General features: G+C 40.4%; 2 protein-coding genes across 6 annotated transcripts; both read left to right on the top strand.

Annotated features, from left to right (window-relative positions):
• The first annotated feature begins 499 nt into the window (after nt 1-499).
• Nucleotides 500-10,950, top strand: scrn2 (secernin 2). Of its 5 annotated transcripts, none has more exons than XR_533506.2 (10): nt 500-1,025; nt 1,691-1,853; nt 3,532-3,713; nt 4,044-4,243; nt 5,284-5,499; nt 5,622-5,787; nt 6,031-6,211; nt 8,423-8,579; nt 8,815-8,861; nt 9,949-10,950. XR_533506.2 is itself a non-coding variant. In XM_008406697.2 (10 exons), exons 2-8 carry the CDS (start codon nt 1,692-1,694, stop codon nt 8,573-8,575), a joined length of 1,260 nt encoding a protein of 419 aa, XP_008404919.1. In that variant the 5' UTR covers nt 500-1,025; nt 1,691; the 3' UTR covers nt 8,576-8,579; nt 8,818-8,861; nt 9,949-10,950. The 5 variants fall into 5 exon arrangements, 4 of the variants coding, with proteins under 4 accessions (XP_008404919.1, XP_017163129.1, XP_017163126.1 ...); XM_008406697.2 differs by having other exon boundaries at nt 8,818-8,861; XM_017307640.1 differs by having other exon boundaries at nt 8,818-10,950.
• A 2,089-nt stretch (nt 10,951-13,039) lies between these two features.
• LOC103463390 (aly/REF export factor 2) lies at nt 13,040-14,991 on the top strand. The gene is made up of 6 exons (XM_008406709.2): nt 13,040-13,340; nt 13,796-13,942; nt 14,024-14,171; nt 14,263-14,311; nt 14,428-14,590; nt 14,685-14,991. The coding sequence occupies exons 1-6, from the start codon at nt 13,140-13,142 to the stop codon at nt 14,703-14,705; spliced, it is 729 nt and encodes a 242-aa protein (XP_008404931.1). The 5' UTR covers nt 13,040-13,139; the 3' UTR covers nt 14,706-14,991.
• The last annotated feature ends 275 nt before the right edge of the window (nt 14,992-15,266 follow it).

Genomic DNA, 15,266 nt, shown 5'->3' with positions numbered 1-15,266 from the left:
AACACAGACAGGAGACTGCCAAGTTAATAATTTATGGTCAATTTAATTAGGAAAATCAAAAGAATTAAAAAAAATCAAAGTCCAGCAAAGGAAACAAAAAACACAGAAACATTAGGCTGTGAACAGACAGGAAAATATTTATGATTTGTGTATGAGTAATTCAAACTGAAACCTGTCTCACAACAACCAGAGGAACTTTAGTTGAATCATTAGCAATATTCCTGCTCAGTCTCTTTTATAGACCTCCAAACACATATACAGTACCATTTTTGGCATTTTTAACTCCAACTTTCAACACAGGTTTTTCTGATATGCACATTTTCTATGGTATTATAAAAAGAGAAGTCAGAAAAAAAGTGGCAAATAAACTGGAGCTAAATTGAACACCCTTCAGAAATTAAAATAAAATAAAGAAAGGTCTAACTAAAAGTAACTAAAAAGCCAGGTTAAATCAATTCATAAGAGACCTGAAGCATAGAATACAAATGCACCCACCCCCCGCCCCCAAAGTTCTCATGACGCCACACAGCATGATTCTGCCACTACCATGTTCCACACTGGCTGTTTGCAAACAAAGTGTTTAATTGCTTTATTTTTCGACATTGTCTTTCCTCTTGCCGCAACTCAATAACGGTTGAAATTTTAAGCAAGGCTAACAACAGCAGCTATGTAACCAGATTCACACATATCTCTGTACTTTTCAAAGATTGCACATTTTGGTGGAAACTTGCAGGGATTCCTGTGATTGCAAATGCGACGTCAGCTGTGAGTTTGCAGCCAGTAAGAGACAGACCCGTGATAAAAATAAAATTAAAAAAAAGAAAAGAAAAAGAAAAAGAAAAAAAAAGCTGCATCATCACTGTGAACCGGACTCTTGACAGACGATGAGCTGTTTGTGGCCAGACGAGACGAGACCTTTAAGTACAGACCTTTGGATTTCTCGGTCACGTGACTCGGTTTCTACAACCTGCCTGTCTTCTCCCCGCTGACCGTCCGCTCCCACCACCGAAAAATTAAAAACACAGGTAAATTTATTCCCGCAACTGCACTCTTAGTTGTAGTTTTTAGACGCCGTGGTCCGTCCAAATCCAGCCCCACTCCCTCTGATTTTTAACTCCCCCTCTTTATTTCCTGGAAATAAGCAGAGCCGAAGCGACAGCTCGGGCAGTGGCAGCTCAGCGCAGGGCCTTAACTCCGGTAATAAGCACTGCCGTTCGCAAGCAGCGAGCTGTGTTAAACACGCCGCTCCTGCCCCTCGGCACACTTTTTTCCTTTTGCTCCCCCCCTCACGCGTTATTTCCGGATCGAAAGCGATTCGCGATGGCAAATGCGTGCCAGGAGCGGTAATAAAGCAACATGGGGCTCGGATTTGTGGAGATTACGGTCTATGAAGTGCTCTGCACAAGACTGCCACCTAATCCGTGCGTGATGTTCAGTGTCACCGACGGAAGCGGACTTTCTTCTGCGAGTAGTGGGGCAACGGAGGTCCCTTCCTCTTGACGCCTCACGTGCACTTTTTGGTTAAAGGGCGGAGGCTCGCTCCTTCGTGCTGGATGTCAAACACTCTTGTCAGACTCTCGGGGTTGTTTACTCTAGAAAGTGCTTATTTGGCATGTTTTAAGCTGCAGCTCTTCCTCACTGTTTCTTTTGCTTTTTTTTTGTTTGTTTGTTTGTTTTGTTGTTGTTGCAGGATGGCACAGGCTCCCACGTCATGTGATTGTTTTGTTTCTTTACCCCCCGGTTCTCGCGATGACCACGTGATTTTTGGGAAGAACTCAGACCGTCCCCGAGATGAGGTGCAGGAGGTGGTCTACCACCCTGCAGCGTCTCATCCTCCAGGATCCACGCTGGAGGTAAATCTGGAGACTACTGCTGCAGCCAAAGCGCCCCCTTTCCCTCTTTAACCCATCAGTGTGGGTTGGCAGAGTGGGATCAGAAGGTCACCACGGTTCATTTAAAACCGCTACAGTAAATACACAGAGGAGTGACTTGGATTTACAGGGAGCCTGGCTTGTATTTAAATGAAGTTGTTTTGAACAATAGTTGCACTGGATAATGGCTGCTCTTGTGGCTTAACGTTTTTACAAAAGTATTCACACCAAGCATTCACGCATACCGCCACAACCGCAAACCTGTTTTACTGAGATTTTGTATGACAGGCATTCTCAAAGTACTGCATAACTGTGAAGTTCAAGGAAAAGAAAACCTGGTTTTTAAAATTTTTTTATGTATAAAATTCGGAACGGTTACAGAACATTTCAGCTCCGCCACGTAAATATCTTACCGCCTTTTGCTGCAAGCTGTTGGTGCGGTTAAATGCTGGTAATATTGTTGTCAAAGCAAGAAGTAATCAAGAAAATCCATTCACAATTCTTGACACGCCATAAAGAAAACACAGCACTTTTACAGAGACCACAGCCACCCTCCCCCCCATCGTATTTGTGCTGTTAGAGCTCATCTCCAGCGAAAAGCCTCATACTGTGAAGTACGTGTCTGAACAGCAACAGCAGAAAAAGTCCCAAACAAACTGAACGTACTGCATATTTATGACCATCTACAGTGTTCATAGGTGAAAGCAGTTTACGTCAATACAAGCGTCATTCCCTCTCGTCCGCGTGTTTGAGATATCGGTATGCATAGTTTGGTAATTCGGTAATTTTAAAGCCTCATCAATGCTCATGTCCCGCCATCCTCCTGATGTGGTGACATCAGCCTTCTGGTGGAGTAATTTCAAAACTGAAGTGACATTTAAATGCAACCAAAAGTGTCGTTTAATTTCAAACACAATGAATACCTTTCAGGAAATACATTGATGTACAAATGTTAGAGCATCCCATGAAATATTCATTCATTAAAAAAAAAAGTTAAAATCTTCATCTATAGAATTGTTTATCATTGGAATGTAGTCTAATTACAAATAATACCTGAATTAACCTAGTTTTTAAATAAAACCCTAACATAAATCTAGAACACCTTAGCTCCGAATTAGCTTAGTGTTAGTGCTTCCTGTAGCCATGACTTACTCTTCTATAACATTGTTCTCAGGAACATTTTTCCCACTCCTCAGTTTTGCTGTGAGATGTTTAGGGGTTTCCTACATATAGAACCTGTTTAAAGCTACACCGTTCCATCTCACTGAGGTCAAGATCCGGGTTTTAGCTCTACCCAGGACTTTACATCTTTTGTTTCTCAGTTAGTCCTCGCTGGAAATACTGCTATGTTTTGCCTCACTTGTGATGCTACTATTTGAAATTATTTACAGATGGTTCCACTCTTTCCTTAAATACCTTTTGATACAGAGGAGAGAAACATTTTTCTCTCACATCTTTCAGTCTTTAGGATCGTAGTCTAATAGCTGCCATCTTTGCGCTCTGGATAAAATACAGTACTGTACTATATTGCACCCAGTACTTCTAACTCAACCGAGTTGATTTAGAAGTATTTTGGCTTCTAACTCAACTGTACAATGTCATTTAACTTCTTTATAATCAAAGGTGGTTTTGTTCTCCCATTAATTATTTTTTTCTTCAGTGCACGTACATCCAGATCCCTCAAGTGGAGAGGACCTATGCCGTCGTCCTCAGTAAACCAGCCTGGCTGTGGGGCGCCGAAATGGGAGCTAATGACCAAGGAGTGTGCATTGGGAACGAGGCAGTCTGGACTCGAGAGCCTGTGGTCCCTGGAGAGGCTTTGCTGGGCATGGACCTTGTCCGGTGAGCTGCTGAAGCATTTTCAAATTACTCTGATTCATTTTGATAAAACATTAAAAGTTACCGATCTTTCATTGTTGTTATTAAATATTGTACACTTGGAGAAAGCAATCCTCTTTGTAGAGCTGTGTAGATTGTCATGTGCATGTTGTGATGGCTAATTTAAGTTAAGTAAGCTAAGTGTGGCTCATTTCGATTCATATTTGCATAGAAAAATACTCCTCTAGCTTTCAGAGCTGCCTCAAACCAAGAAGAACCACAATCCAAACACTCTCTACATAAAGCATAGCCCCCAAACTGCATTTCAGTGATCAGCTTGGGTTTGACCTTCAGGCTCGGGCTGGAACGTGGCGACAGTGCCTGGGCAGCACTGACAGCCATCACTGACCTCTTGGAGCAGCATGGCCAGGGCGGGCAGTGCAAGGAGGAACCAGAACCCTTCAGCTACCACAACACCTTCCTTCTGGTGGACCGCAGTGAGGCCTGGGTGCTCGAAACCGCTGGAAGACTCTGGGTGGCGCAGAAAGTCTCAGGTCAGTTTTTAGAGGGAACATATTGGTTTTTAGAGCCATAAATCCTGCACATTTTTGAAAGTATTAAGCACAAATAAGTCCTAATCGACCTTTCCATTGTTCTTCAAATCAGGTTTGTAAGTTTGAAAGCATTTTTTATCTACAAAAAGCTTTTGTTAGACCCTCACTTGTTAAAAACAGGACATGATTGCCATATATGGATGGTGACATCATCTGGAGTTATACAGCAATTTCCATTTTTTGTCCTGTCTCAGCACAAAACGTTGCTTAGGTCCACATATCATATTAAATCAATCACCAGATGATCCTCCTGCATAAATTTACATGATAATTAGCTTCAGCTGCATCATTTTCTAGGTGCCTGAGCTAAATGGAGGAAAACGCATTTGTAGCTGCAGTCTGATTGCATGTCAGAATTGTAATTTCGCTTACATCAACCAAATGTAAAGCATGAGCTTACAATGAGTATTTAGGGTCAGCAAACTAAACTAACTACAGAATTATGTGTCAGACCACATAGTGTGACAGGTGTGGTTGATAATCTTCTAAAAAAAAATGTAAGTGCAAAAACTACAGTGTTTTTTTTACCTTTATTAGACTTAACTATTGCCACTTTTGTCTTGGGTTTGCTTTGTGTTGCACTAATGCCTGGATATGACTTTCTAAGTGTTACATCATTTTTCAGAAACTTTGAGTTGGGATCTCACTGCCTTGCTCTTGCTTGTTCCCTTCCTTTTTAATTATTACTCAATTTTGGTCATGGAAATGAATACAATGAGCAGCAAGTCTGAACACAATTGAAAAGGATACGTTTTAAAATTGATGATGTATACCCTTTTGCATGCTCACTTTGGGCAAATTCTGCTTAAAGGATCAATCTCTGAAGTTGTTGCATAGATTACGCATCCTGTCAGGCCAGGGAATATGTTTGGACTTTCTCAGTAATTAGTGAAGCTAACGTTTTGAAGGAAGAAAGATTTTGGATTTTATTTAAGCCTGTTGATTTAAAAAAAACAACAACATGTGGCTTGTCTTTTCAGAGGGCGTAAAGAACATTTCCAATCAATTAACCATCCACACTGAGATCTCAGCAGAGCATCCAGAGCTACGAAGCGTGGCCAAGGACCAGGGCTGGTGGGATGGCCAGGGAGAGTTCAACTTCTCTCAGGTGTTTAGTCCTGAAAACCCTCCGGCCAGGATGGAGTTGGCCAAGAAGCGCTACAAGGGAGGCACAGAACTGCTCCAACAGCACGATGGTAGATGTACCACAGTACCATTTTTATGATTTTCATTCATCATTGTTTTAGTTATGGCATTTGTAAAAGCAAATCTGTGCAATGAAACCCAGTAAAGATGCTGATCGCTTTGTGTTGTTTAGGCTCAGTGACGGCGGAGGTGATGATGACCATTTTAAGGGATAAACCCAGTGGCATCTGCATGGACTCTGGAGGATTTTGCACCACAGGCAGCATGGTGTCTGTCCTGCCAAGAGACACTAGTCTTCCCTGCATTCACTTCTTCACCGCCACCCCAGACCCATCCAGGTTTGTCTCAAGCTACAGCCAGAAGCAGTTAGGCTATGTTGGGATGACATGTAAAAGTCTACTGTACAGCAAACCCTTTGCACATTTTTATTTTGAAGTACAGACTCTTTGGCATCTGTCTAGAAAATACCAAGCCTTGGGTTTGACTTTAAAATGACTCTATGGGCTGCTCCACATCAGCGTACTCTCTTTTGAATCTATCAATCTCTGTTTCCCCCTCACCAACACCCCACACCTCCTCAGGTCTATATTCAAGCCTTTTATATTCTCGGACTGTCCCACCCCGGTCCTGAGGGTGGTCTCTCCGCAGTTCGGACCAAGCGACCCCGTCAGGAAGCAGCCGCGCTTTCAGAGCCGGGTGGATCGCAGACACGATCTCTACAAGGCCCACCAGGTGGCGCTCAACACCATGGAGTCCAAACCGGTGGGGGAACGACTTACGATATTATTAACCTTTTTGACAGAGACCATCTGTGTTGGACATTAACAGCATCCCAGTTACACAGAAATCAGATCTTGGCATTTCAGCTGCTCCAACACAACATAACAAGCATCTTAGCAAAGAAACTACTTTAAATTTGATCTTCAGTTGTATGTTTAAGTGGTGTATTGGCCACTCTAGGCACAGACTCGAATAAATAAAGCCCAAGTTTGACAGTGACTGCTAGATGACGTTTAAAATCGCTATGTTTACTAGTCGCTTATGGTGGGTTCACCAGTTTGCAAATTTGTAGCTCCACCTCATATCTATAAATTGCTATTTAGCCTCAATGTTTGCAAACTAGTGAGTAATTTCAGAAAAGCTCAAATCTCTCATACTGAATTTTGAGTTATGCTTTGAGACTATATACAATGTCTATTTCCATTTATTATGGTTCTGGTTCCTGTTTGACCAGTTTAATCTAAGGAAGCATGACGAATCAAGAAACCTGACGTGCTACTAGTAGATAATGTGTGCAGCGGTCGCACAGCCAAAATTTTCTCACAGTAGACGAGACGCAGTTATTGTAAAGTTATTTTACTTTGTAAAATAACTTTACAAAGTAACTAAAGGTATCACTTGTCTAAGAGGGCCATGAAGAATGTCTCCAAAGAGCAGAGTTTTTTTTTTTTTTCTGTAGGTTTTTTTAGCTAATGTGCCGTCTGGGATTCAGTGTGTAATTTAGAAGGTAAACAGGTCACAGACAGTCCAGTGTCCCGTTTGGACTGACATTGCTCACCATAAAAAGAATCTAAAATAACCCATGCGGTGTTTATTTCACTCAGAATGATCTCATACCTTTATTTTAATTTAAAAATGATTAAAAGTTCAGGGACCTTGGTTTAGAAAGATGACCAAGGCAGTATTTGTGTGTATAATACATTACAATAAAAAAAAAGCTGTTGTGATAAAAAGCTGTAAAGATATCAAATTACCATAATTTATAACACCACATAATTCAACACTAATGAAATGCAGGTATGACCTGTGTATTTCTGCCAGTACAAAGTGAAAGTCTTTCCTCTTTAATTTAAAAAAAAATCAGTTTTGTTTCAGATCGTATAACTAATTTTATTATAAAGAATAGAAAACTTGAGTGTAGAGCAGTTTCTAATGATATTTTCATTTATTAATACAATAACCCATCCGAGTCTGTTACATCGTTGTCGGGGAGTTCTGTCTTGCACTTCCTTGGAGAATTGTAATTTATTCAAGTTGTTAGGTTTTCACACGTAAATGTATCATCATGTTGTCTGGACATCATCTTGAGTACAAGTTCTTAATTTGACCAGATCTAACGAAGTCTGTTCTAAAATTCAGATCCATGATGTTCGTTTAAACTACAACTGAAATGGCTCCTTGGGAAATAACTTAGTTTACCGTATAAACCTGGTGTTTGACAAAGGAAGCCAAGCAGAAAATATACTCTCAGAAGACAGCAATTAAAGTAAAGCATGTGCGGTAATTAGATATGAAAACCAGGTGTGTGGAGAGCAAAAACAAAAAACAAAACAAGCTTAAGTTAAAAAGGAAATGAGACTGTAAGATAACCACCAACTACAAACCCAAATATTTAAACCGCAGATATTCTTTCATGGGGACTCCAGGGATAAAAGTTTATTTTGTTTTTTTACAGTGACATAAGAGGTATAAGAACATCCACTCATCCAAAAATATTTTCCTACTATTATATCACAGTTTTATTAACACATTTGGAGGCATCAGTCTCAACCTTTTCCTTTACAGCACATCAGTTGTTGAGAGGAAACAGATTGTTCAACAACGGTTGTGTTTTTGCTGTTATTAATATTTCCACAGCTGTGGATGTCTAGCTGAGTTAGACTCAGGAAGTTTGGTGTTTCTTGATAAAACCACACTGCTAAAAAAAAAAAAAGTAAAAAGAAAAGAAAAGAGCAACAATATGAGAAACGACAATTACAGATATCTAAATGGGAAGTTTTTAAAAGAATATTTTCTATAGATCTCCAACAAATGTGTCAGACTTGGACAACAAAAATACACATTTTTACTGCGTTTTGCAGATGAGTCAGATTGCCGCTGCTTCTGTAAGCTTAAACAAATGATTTGTGAGTGCCATCTGACCCAGGTGGTGTTGACACTCAGACGTCTGTGTGTGTCGTGCGTCTGCCGCAGGATGAAGGTTTAGCCGTCTACGACATCCTGAGGGATCTGGAGTCGCAGTGTCTGAGCGAGATCTCAGCCATGCTCAGCGGAGAGATACCAGGAGACGAACTGGGGGACCTGTTCTTTGATTGTGTGGACACAGAGATTAAGTTCTACCAGTGAGAAGGTGGGAGGCATCAAGAGCTCTTCTAAGTTTTGAATCTTGTGCATGAATGACTAATTTGGTTTGGTATTCACAAAGTTTAAACATTCAAGGTAACATTGAATATTCTTTAACACGGTAAAGAATATTCAAATCTGTGACAATGAATTTCCTTGTCAGGTTTACTAATTATTAGAAATTACTTTCCAAAGGAAGGAGGAGCTAATCTGGGCATGGCTGTTGTCTTTTATGTTTTTAGCAGGTTTCCTACTTTAACACATAAACAAAAGCGGCTGGTTCGACCAGATAGGAATGGCCTGGGATCTCTGACGACATCTTTTCGGGATGGTTGGTTTGGGGGGGGCTGCGTGTTCTTTTTGTGGCGGTTTGGTCTATGTCTGAGCATGATGGGTTCTCAGCCTGTGCCTAAGCTGGGCTCTCAGCCTGTGCCTAAGCTGGGCTATGGTGGGAATCCCTAATATTGGTCACAGGGGAAAATGGCACCGTGCTCTCCCTCCCTTGGTCATGCTGGGATCCTGTTGGGTGGTGTGGAGGTCTCTGGGGGCTTATGCAGGAGCCCGGCTGCCAGTGGAGTGGTGTTCCAGTCTTGTTCTGCACTGTGAGACATAGAAGTGGTGTTGAGGCGGGGGTTCAGTGCCTTTCCTTCTCTATCTGTGCCTCTTTGGTCTGTGGGATGATTATCCTGTGTGTCACTGACAACCTGCCTTTGTGTTGGCTGTATGACTGCTCTGAGTTGGTGTCTTTCTGCAATTTGTCCTTTTCTGGTCTTAACCTCTGAGTGTTGCAAGCTTTCCACCCTTTGTACCATTCTAACAACGTTTCACCTTTAGAAAGTTTTCATACACATAACTGCTCAACACAGACACACAGCTGCACACCTACTCAGACACAAATAATCCAAATGGCTGAAGGTCATACAAGCACAGGCTCTCGTTCCATTGAAGTGGCTTGTCTACTTTGATGCAATTTAATGAAATCAATCTTGCAATTAGAATACAATATTGAGATATACTTTTTTCAGAGTAAAATTGCCCTGGTGCATTGAAGCAACCATCCCTACACCAGACTGTGGAGATGTTTCCACTAGTGTGACTTGGGAATTTTCTTTGTGTATCAAAATTATTTTCATTTGTTCTTCATAGCATGTCACCTTTGACTTGTTGTAGCCATATTCTCCTCTCCCCCCTTAGTAACATAATCTAAAAAAGGATCCAAATGGACGTGTGTGTGTGTAATAAACTCTGCCCTAACCATTTTTATATCTATATCAGCAAATGCCAGGTTGTTAGCAAGTCTTCTTCAGTGCAGAACTTTTGTCAACTTTCTACTTCTGATCACTAGGGTGTGTTCATGGTTTTGTCCTTTGTTACAGCTCCCTCAGGTGGACACTCCCCAGCACTCATGGCGTGGCAGGAGAAGGCCCTGGGACTATTAAAAAGAAAAATCTCCTGTGTTCCTTTCTTCGTCTGGTTGGCCACTGCCTCACTTATGCAACCTGCATTTCTGACCCCAATCCATCATTAAACGCAGACGGAATGTCTGAGCTGCACATGCAATTGGAGCACATTTATCATCCGTATCACCCGGGGAGCAATGACTGCACCTCATTAGTGAGTATACTGATGTAGACTACACGGGCGCTCATGTAGAGCTGTGTGATTGTTACACAAATACTCTGAGTAGGCATTTGTTTAAACGTTTGTTTGCTGCTGCAGATGAATGAGTGGTCATCTGGTTTGAAGGCTGCCCATAGGGAGACCTGTAATAAAGGAAGTGCATAGCCTGTCCAAAGTGTGTTGTATAGCTTGCCTCTGTTTTTCTGTTTTGGTTCACACCTAAGCTAATGATGGGTAGGTAACGTGTTGATCAGTCTGCCAGAATGTTTGCTTAAATAAGCAAATAGGATAGAATAATTATTCTTTTCCGAGAGAGGATTTATGGCAGTTGCACTCTATACTGATTGCAAATGCACTCTGTATAGAACTATTTTAGTAAAAGCGCTACTGGTAATAAACTTCACATCGATATGGTACATTAAAATATATACGAGAAGTTGATTTCTCAAAATGTGACTCCCAGCAAAAGCACCCGAAAGAGCGCTGGACAATGGTATTTCTTGAAACAATAAGTTAAATATCATCTAACTGATGTAAATTGTTTTGAAGAACAAAAAAAGCACAACCCCTCAATTAAAAATAAGGATTTACCCGCTGTAGGTGGATGCTTATGCTTAAACACGGCTAAAAATATAACATTTCTGTATCAAATATTACAAAAGACATAAATATGCTTATTTTTACTTGGAAAAGCAGAACATTTATGGTAAAATTTGTGCGATTTTAAATTACCCTAAATAAAATCCAATGCAACCAATCACCTTCTGCTGTCTAATGTGTAAATATAGTCTGTGTGAAATTTTATCCCTCTATAGCTATGGCTGTTCTGTGAAGATGCCAGAGGTTTCTTACAGGTCAAATAATGCTAAGACCAAGGAATAAGCACAGCAGACGGGTTGGGGTAAAAGTGGTGGAGAGGTTTACAGTAGGGCTAGTTTTTAAACCCATCAACTGAAAATGGAAAGAGCATTGGACATCTTCAAACCCACAAAGACGATACCATCTGGCTACATTTACTGCCTGGAAAAGGAGAGTATTTATCAGGGAAGCTGCCAAGATGCATGCACAACTCTGAAGGAGATAAAAGATCAACAGCTCAGGTGGGTAAATACGTTGACAGGATTAGTTGTGTGTCTGACCCTTATGGAAAACTGGAAAAAGGACGGTCAAAAATAAACCCTCTCTACAATCTACCACAAGCCATGTAGGAGACCAGACAAATGCATGGAAGAAGGTACTGTGGTCAGAAGACTCCAAAATTACATTGTGCATTGCTCTGAGCAAACTGTTCATCGTGACATAAGTTGCAGCATTATGCTATGAGGACACATTTCTTTACCAGGAAAGTTTATGGGAAGATGAGTAAAGCATTTTTTATCGACATTTAAATAACAAATATTAGAAACCACCTTCAATTTTGTTAAGTCACTTAACAAACAGTGTCTACTCTTGGAACGTACACTGTTGTAATATAAAGTAGTCATCCAGATCTAGGTGTATCTAAAGTTTAGTGGTTCTTCTAAAAGGGAAAAGCGTTTCCAAACTAATTTTTGTTTTAGGAGAACTGGCCACTCAAAATATGGCGGAAGTGGCGTATTCTCGTTTTCACTCCGGCCCAGTAGGTGTCAGTAACACAAAGCAAACTTGCGATACAATACAGTAAGAAGAAGAACAATGACGGATCGGAGCATAGACATAATATAAGAATAGACGCCTCATGGACCGCTCCATAGACATTAATACGTATTGATGTCTATGGACCGCTCTCTTGCTGACGAGATTTAGGGCGGCCATCTTGGAGCGGTCTACCACTCAGCGTTATGTGTTTAGCAGGCACAATGAAGTATCAGCGCATTTAATCGATCATAACACGCTTTTTTGTTACTGGAAACCTTATTCAAACATTATCAAAGCTACATTTATAAACAATTGTATTCACCATATTTAAATATGCTTAGTGGCTATAACAATAGAATAGGAATGGAATATTCCGATATTGATGTATGATGAGCATTTTACAAAGCACACAGCTGTTCATTATTTAATAAATTATTTAGTAATAATACATATTTATATAACTATACAAACCAAATAAATAATGATTAATACTGAATAATATATATTGGATACATGTTTATATGTATGTACATACATACATATATATATAGATATATGTATATGTTTTCCAGCAGACGAGTTCTAGCTTCAGAGTGATTCAGCAGCTGAGATTGAGTCCAAAATCCGACGCGAAATTCATCCGTGCTGCAGTGAATCCGTCTCTCTTTATAGATATTTCCCACTTCTTCCTCATGTCGTGTCTTTATGAAACCTTCAAAACAAAAACGGAAGATTTGGAATGTATCTGACTTTTGACAGAGTGAAAGAATTACATATAAATAATAGTCTTTACCACCTGTGTAAACTTTGCTGGTTAATGTTATAACACATAATATAAGTTACATTGTTTCATTTCTAATGTAGGCTCTTGTGTCAGATAATCTAAGCCAATGTTAGAGAATTTGTTTTTTTTTTAGATTTACGGAATCTCATTTAGCCTTCATAGCAGGGCTGAACCCCGGTATTACACCAAGTACTAATATTAGCTGGTGTCTCACCGGTGGACATAAATACAGTAAAGTAATATTCTAATCACAAAATATACAATATATGTCCATCTTACTTGTGAAATGTTGTTTGTGGAGCCCTCACATCAATAGTCCATCAATGCTGAGGGATCTTCTGCTGTTTTGGTTGAGCAAAGAGGGACGACCGCTCCAAGATGGCCGCCGTATTTCCTGCGCCGGAGCAGCCAATGCGGGGTCTACTCTTATAATACGTCTATGGATCGGATGCTGATTTCAACATCGCGCCAACGTAAATCAGTTGGTAAACGTCGCAAGTTTGTCGTCCATTTCCATTGTTACCTTCAGAAAGTTTCAACGGCGCCATGGCTGATAAGATGAGCATGTCTCTGGATGAGATTATCAAGATGAACAAGAGAGAAGGCCGCGGCGGAGAAGGAAGAGGCTTTAGGCGGGGAGGAAGTTCAGGTCGAGCCGGTGGACCGTCGAGGCCGCCGGTGGCGGCGAGGAGCCGAGAGAATAACTTCCACCGCGACAGGAACAACAGAGCAGCTCCTTACACCAGAGTAAGACAGAGAGGCTTAAATAGTTGGTGGTTTGTGTTTGAGCAATACTCGCTATAGCTAGCTTCTCTCTATTGTTTAAAACTTGGTAAATGGACGTGCATCAGTACGTGAACCACTTAATTTAAAACTAGTTTCCAGTATATAGTATAGTATAAAAGCATCGGCCAAATTTCACTACAGATTGAAAGTCTTTAAAGGTGTTTTGAATGCCATTTTTACTACTAGTAACGTGAAATGATAAAACTAAAACAACATTGTGCTATCAGTTGACAAATTAACCTCCTTTTTTCCAAGAGACAACACAGTAGATGTGGAGGAGAATAACCTTTATTGGTCAACACAGACATCAAACTTCAAACAAGATAAAGGATAACTGCCCATATACCTCTGTGTTCATGCTTGTTCCTGTGAAATTCATCAGTTTTATTAAAACATAACTTTTTTGCTCTCCACAGCCCAGAGAGCTGCCAGACAAATGGCAGCATGACATGTTTGAGGAGAATGAAGGTGGAGGAAGTACAGTACCAGAAAGAAGAGTAGACGGTAGCAGCAAGCTTCTGATTTCGAATCTGGATTTCGGCGTGTCTGATTCCGATATTAAGGTAGTTTTGCAAATTTTTTCGATCTTGTTTCCTCTAACTGTGAGTTGCCCACATAACTTACATTTACGCTCTACTCTTCAGGAGCTGTTTGAAGAATTTGGCCCCATCAAGACTGCATCGGTACACTATGACCGGTCGGGCCGGAGTAAAGGAATGGCAGATGTCTACTTTGTAAATAAAGCTGATGCCATCAAAGCCATGAAGAATTATAATGGTGTTCCTCTTGATGGTGAGTTTTTTTTTTTTGTTTTTTTGTAACTGTTATCTATATCTTGGGTGTCACAATAGAGGTTCATGATGTCATTGCTTTTGCTTTTCAGGTCGTCCTATGAAAATCCAGCAAGAATCATCAGAAGTTCAAACACAGAGGTATGCAAAACTTGATAGCAGGTGATATTTTTTATTTTTGCTTTTTGTTTTAGAGTGAAGAAATATGAGTGATTTTGTGTGCGTGTGTGTGTGTGTGTTTGTGTGTGTGTATGCAGCTCAAGCGGAGGTTTTGATCGCAGCAGGCTCGGTCAGCCCCGGTTTGAAAGAAGACCAGGTGGGAGCAGTGGAGGTTTCAGAGGTCGAGGGAGGGGAGGTGAAAAAAGACCCCAGCTGTCAGCAGAGGAGTTGGATGCTCAGTTGGACGCTTACAAATCAGAGGTATTCTACTGAATAACACTTTTTTGTTGTTTCTGCTTTCTCTGTATATGTTCATATTGATAATTCTATGATTATGATCTCTTTCTTGTTTTAGTGTCAGATGGACACCAGCTAAGAACGCTCAGGATGCTTCTTGTTTTTGTTTCTTTTTTTTTTAACAGTATAATGCATCAAACGTTTTGAACCCATTTTATTTCAAGGACCATTGTGTAAACATTTTTATTGTATCATTTTTTTTTCATTGCTGTGTTTAGGGCAAATTTGTTTTGAGAATACATTCAGTTTATATGAACGATAAATTGCCCAAAGCAAGTAATTCCGTTTGGATTCCCTTTTTTTATATTGTAAATGTGATTCTGTGACAGTCTGTTTACTGTAACAATAAATGTTATATGAATCAATGTTGTCACTTGTCACTATCTGGCCAGCATGTTAGCATAAAGAAACATATTAAGAAGGTGTCCAGGACGTGGACTAAAACTGTCACGTTTTTTGTATTTGGCCTCTTCTGTCTGTTGCTTAGTTGTTTGAGGTCTGGTGTGAAGTCTGTGAGTAACTGGAGAGCCACACGTCATCTGCTGGTGTTGGCAGTGCCACAGACCCACTGCCTACATTACACAACACATTGTTGTAATTCATGTAAAACGAAGCCTTATCAAGTACTAAGTACCTTTAT

Source organism: Poecilia reticulata, linkage group LG1, assembly GCF_000633615.1.
Source record: "Poecilia reticulata strain Guanapo linkage group LG1, Guppy_female_1.0+MT, whole genome shotgun sequence".
Classification (NCBI taxonomy): domain Eukaryota; kingdom Metazoa; phylum Chordata; class Actinopteri; order Cyprinodontiformes; family Poeciliidae; genus Poecilia; species Poecilia reticulata.
The sequence above is the reverse complement of the archived record's forward strand: the minus strand, read 5'-3'. Positions and strand labels throughout refer to the sequence as shown.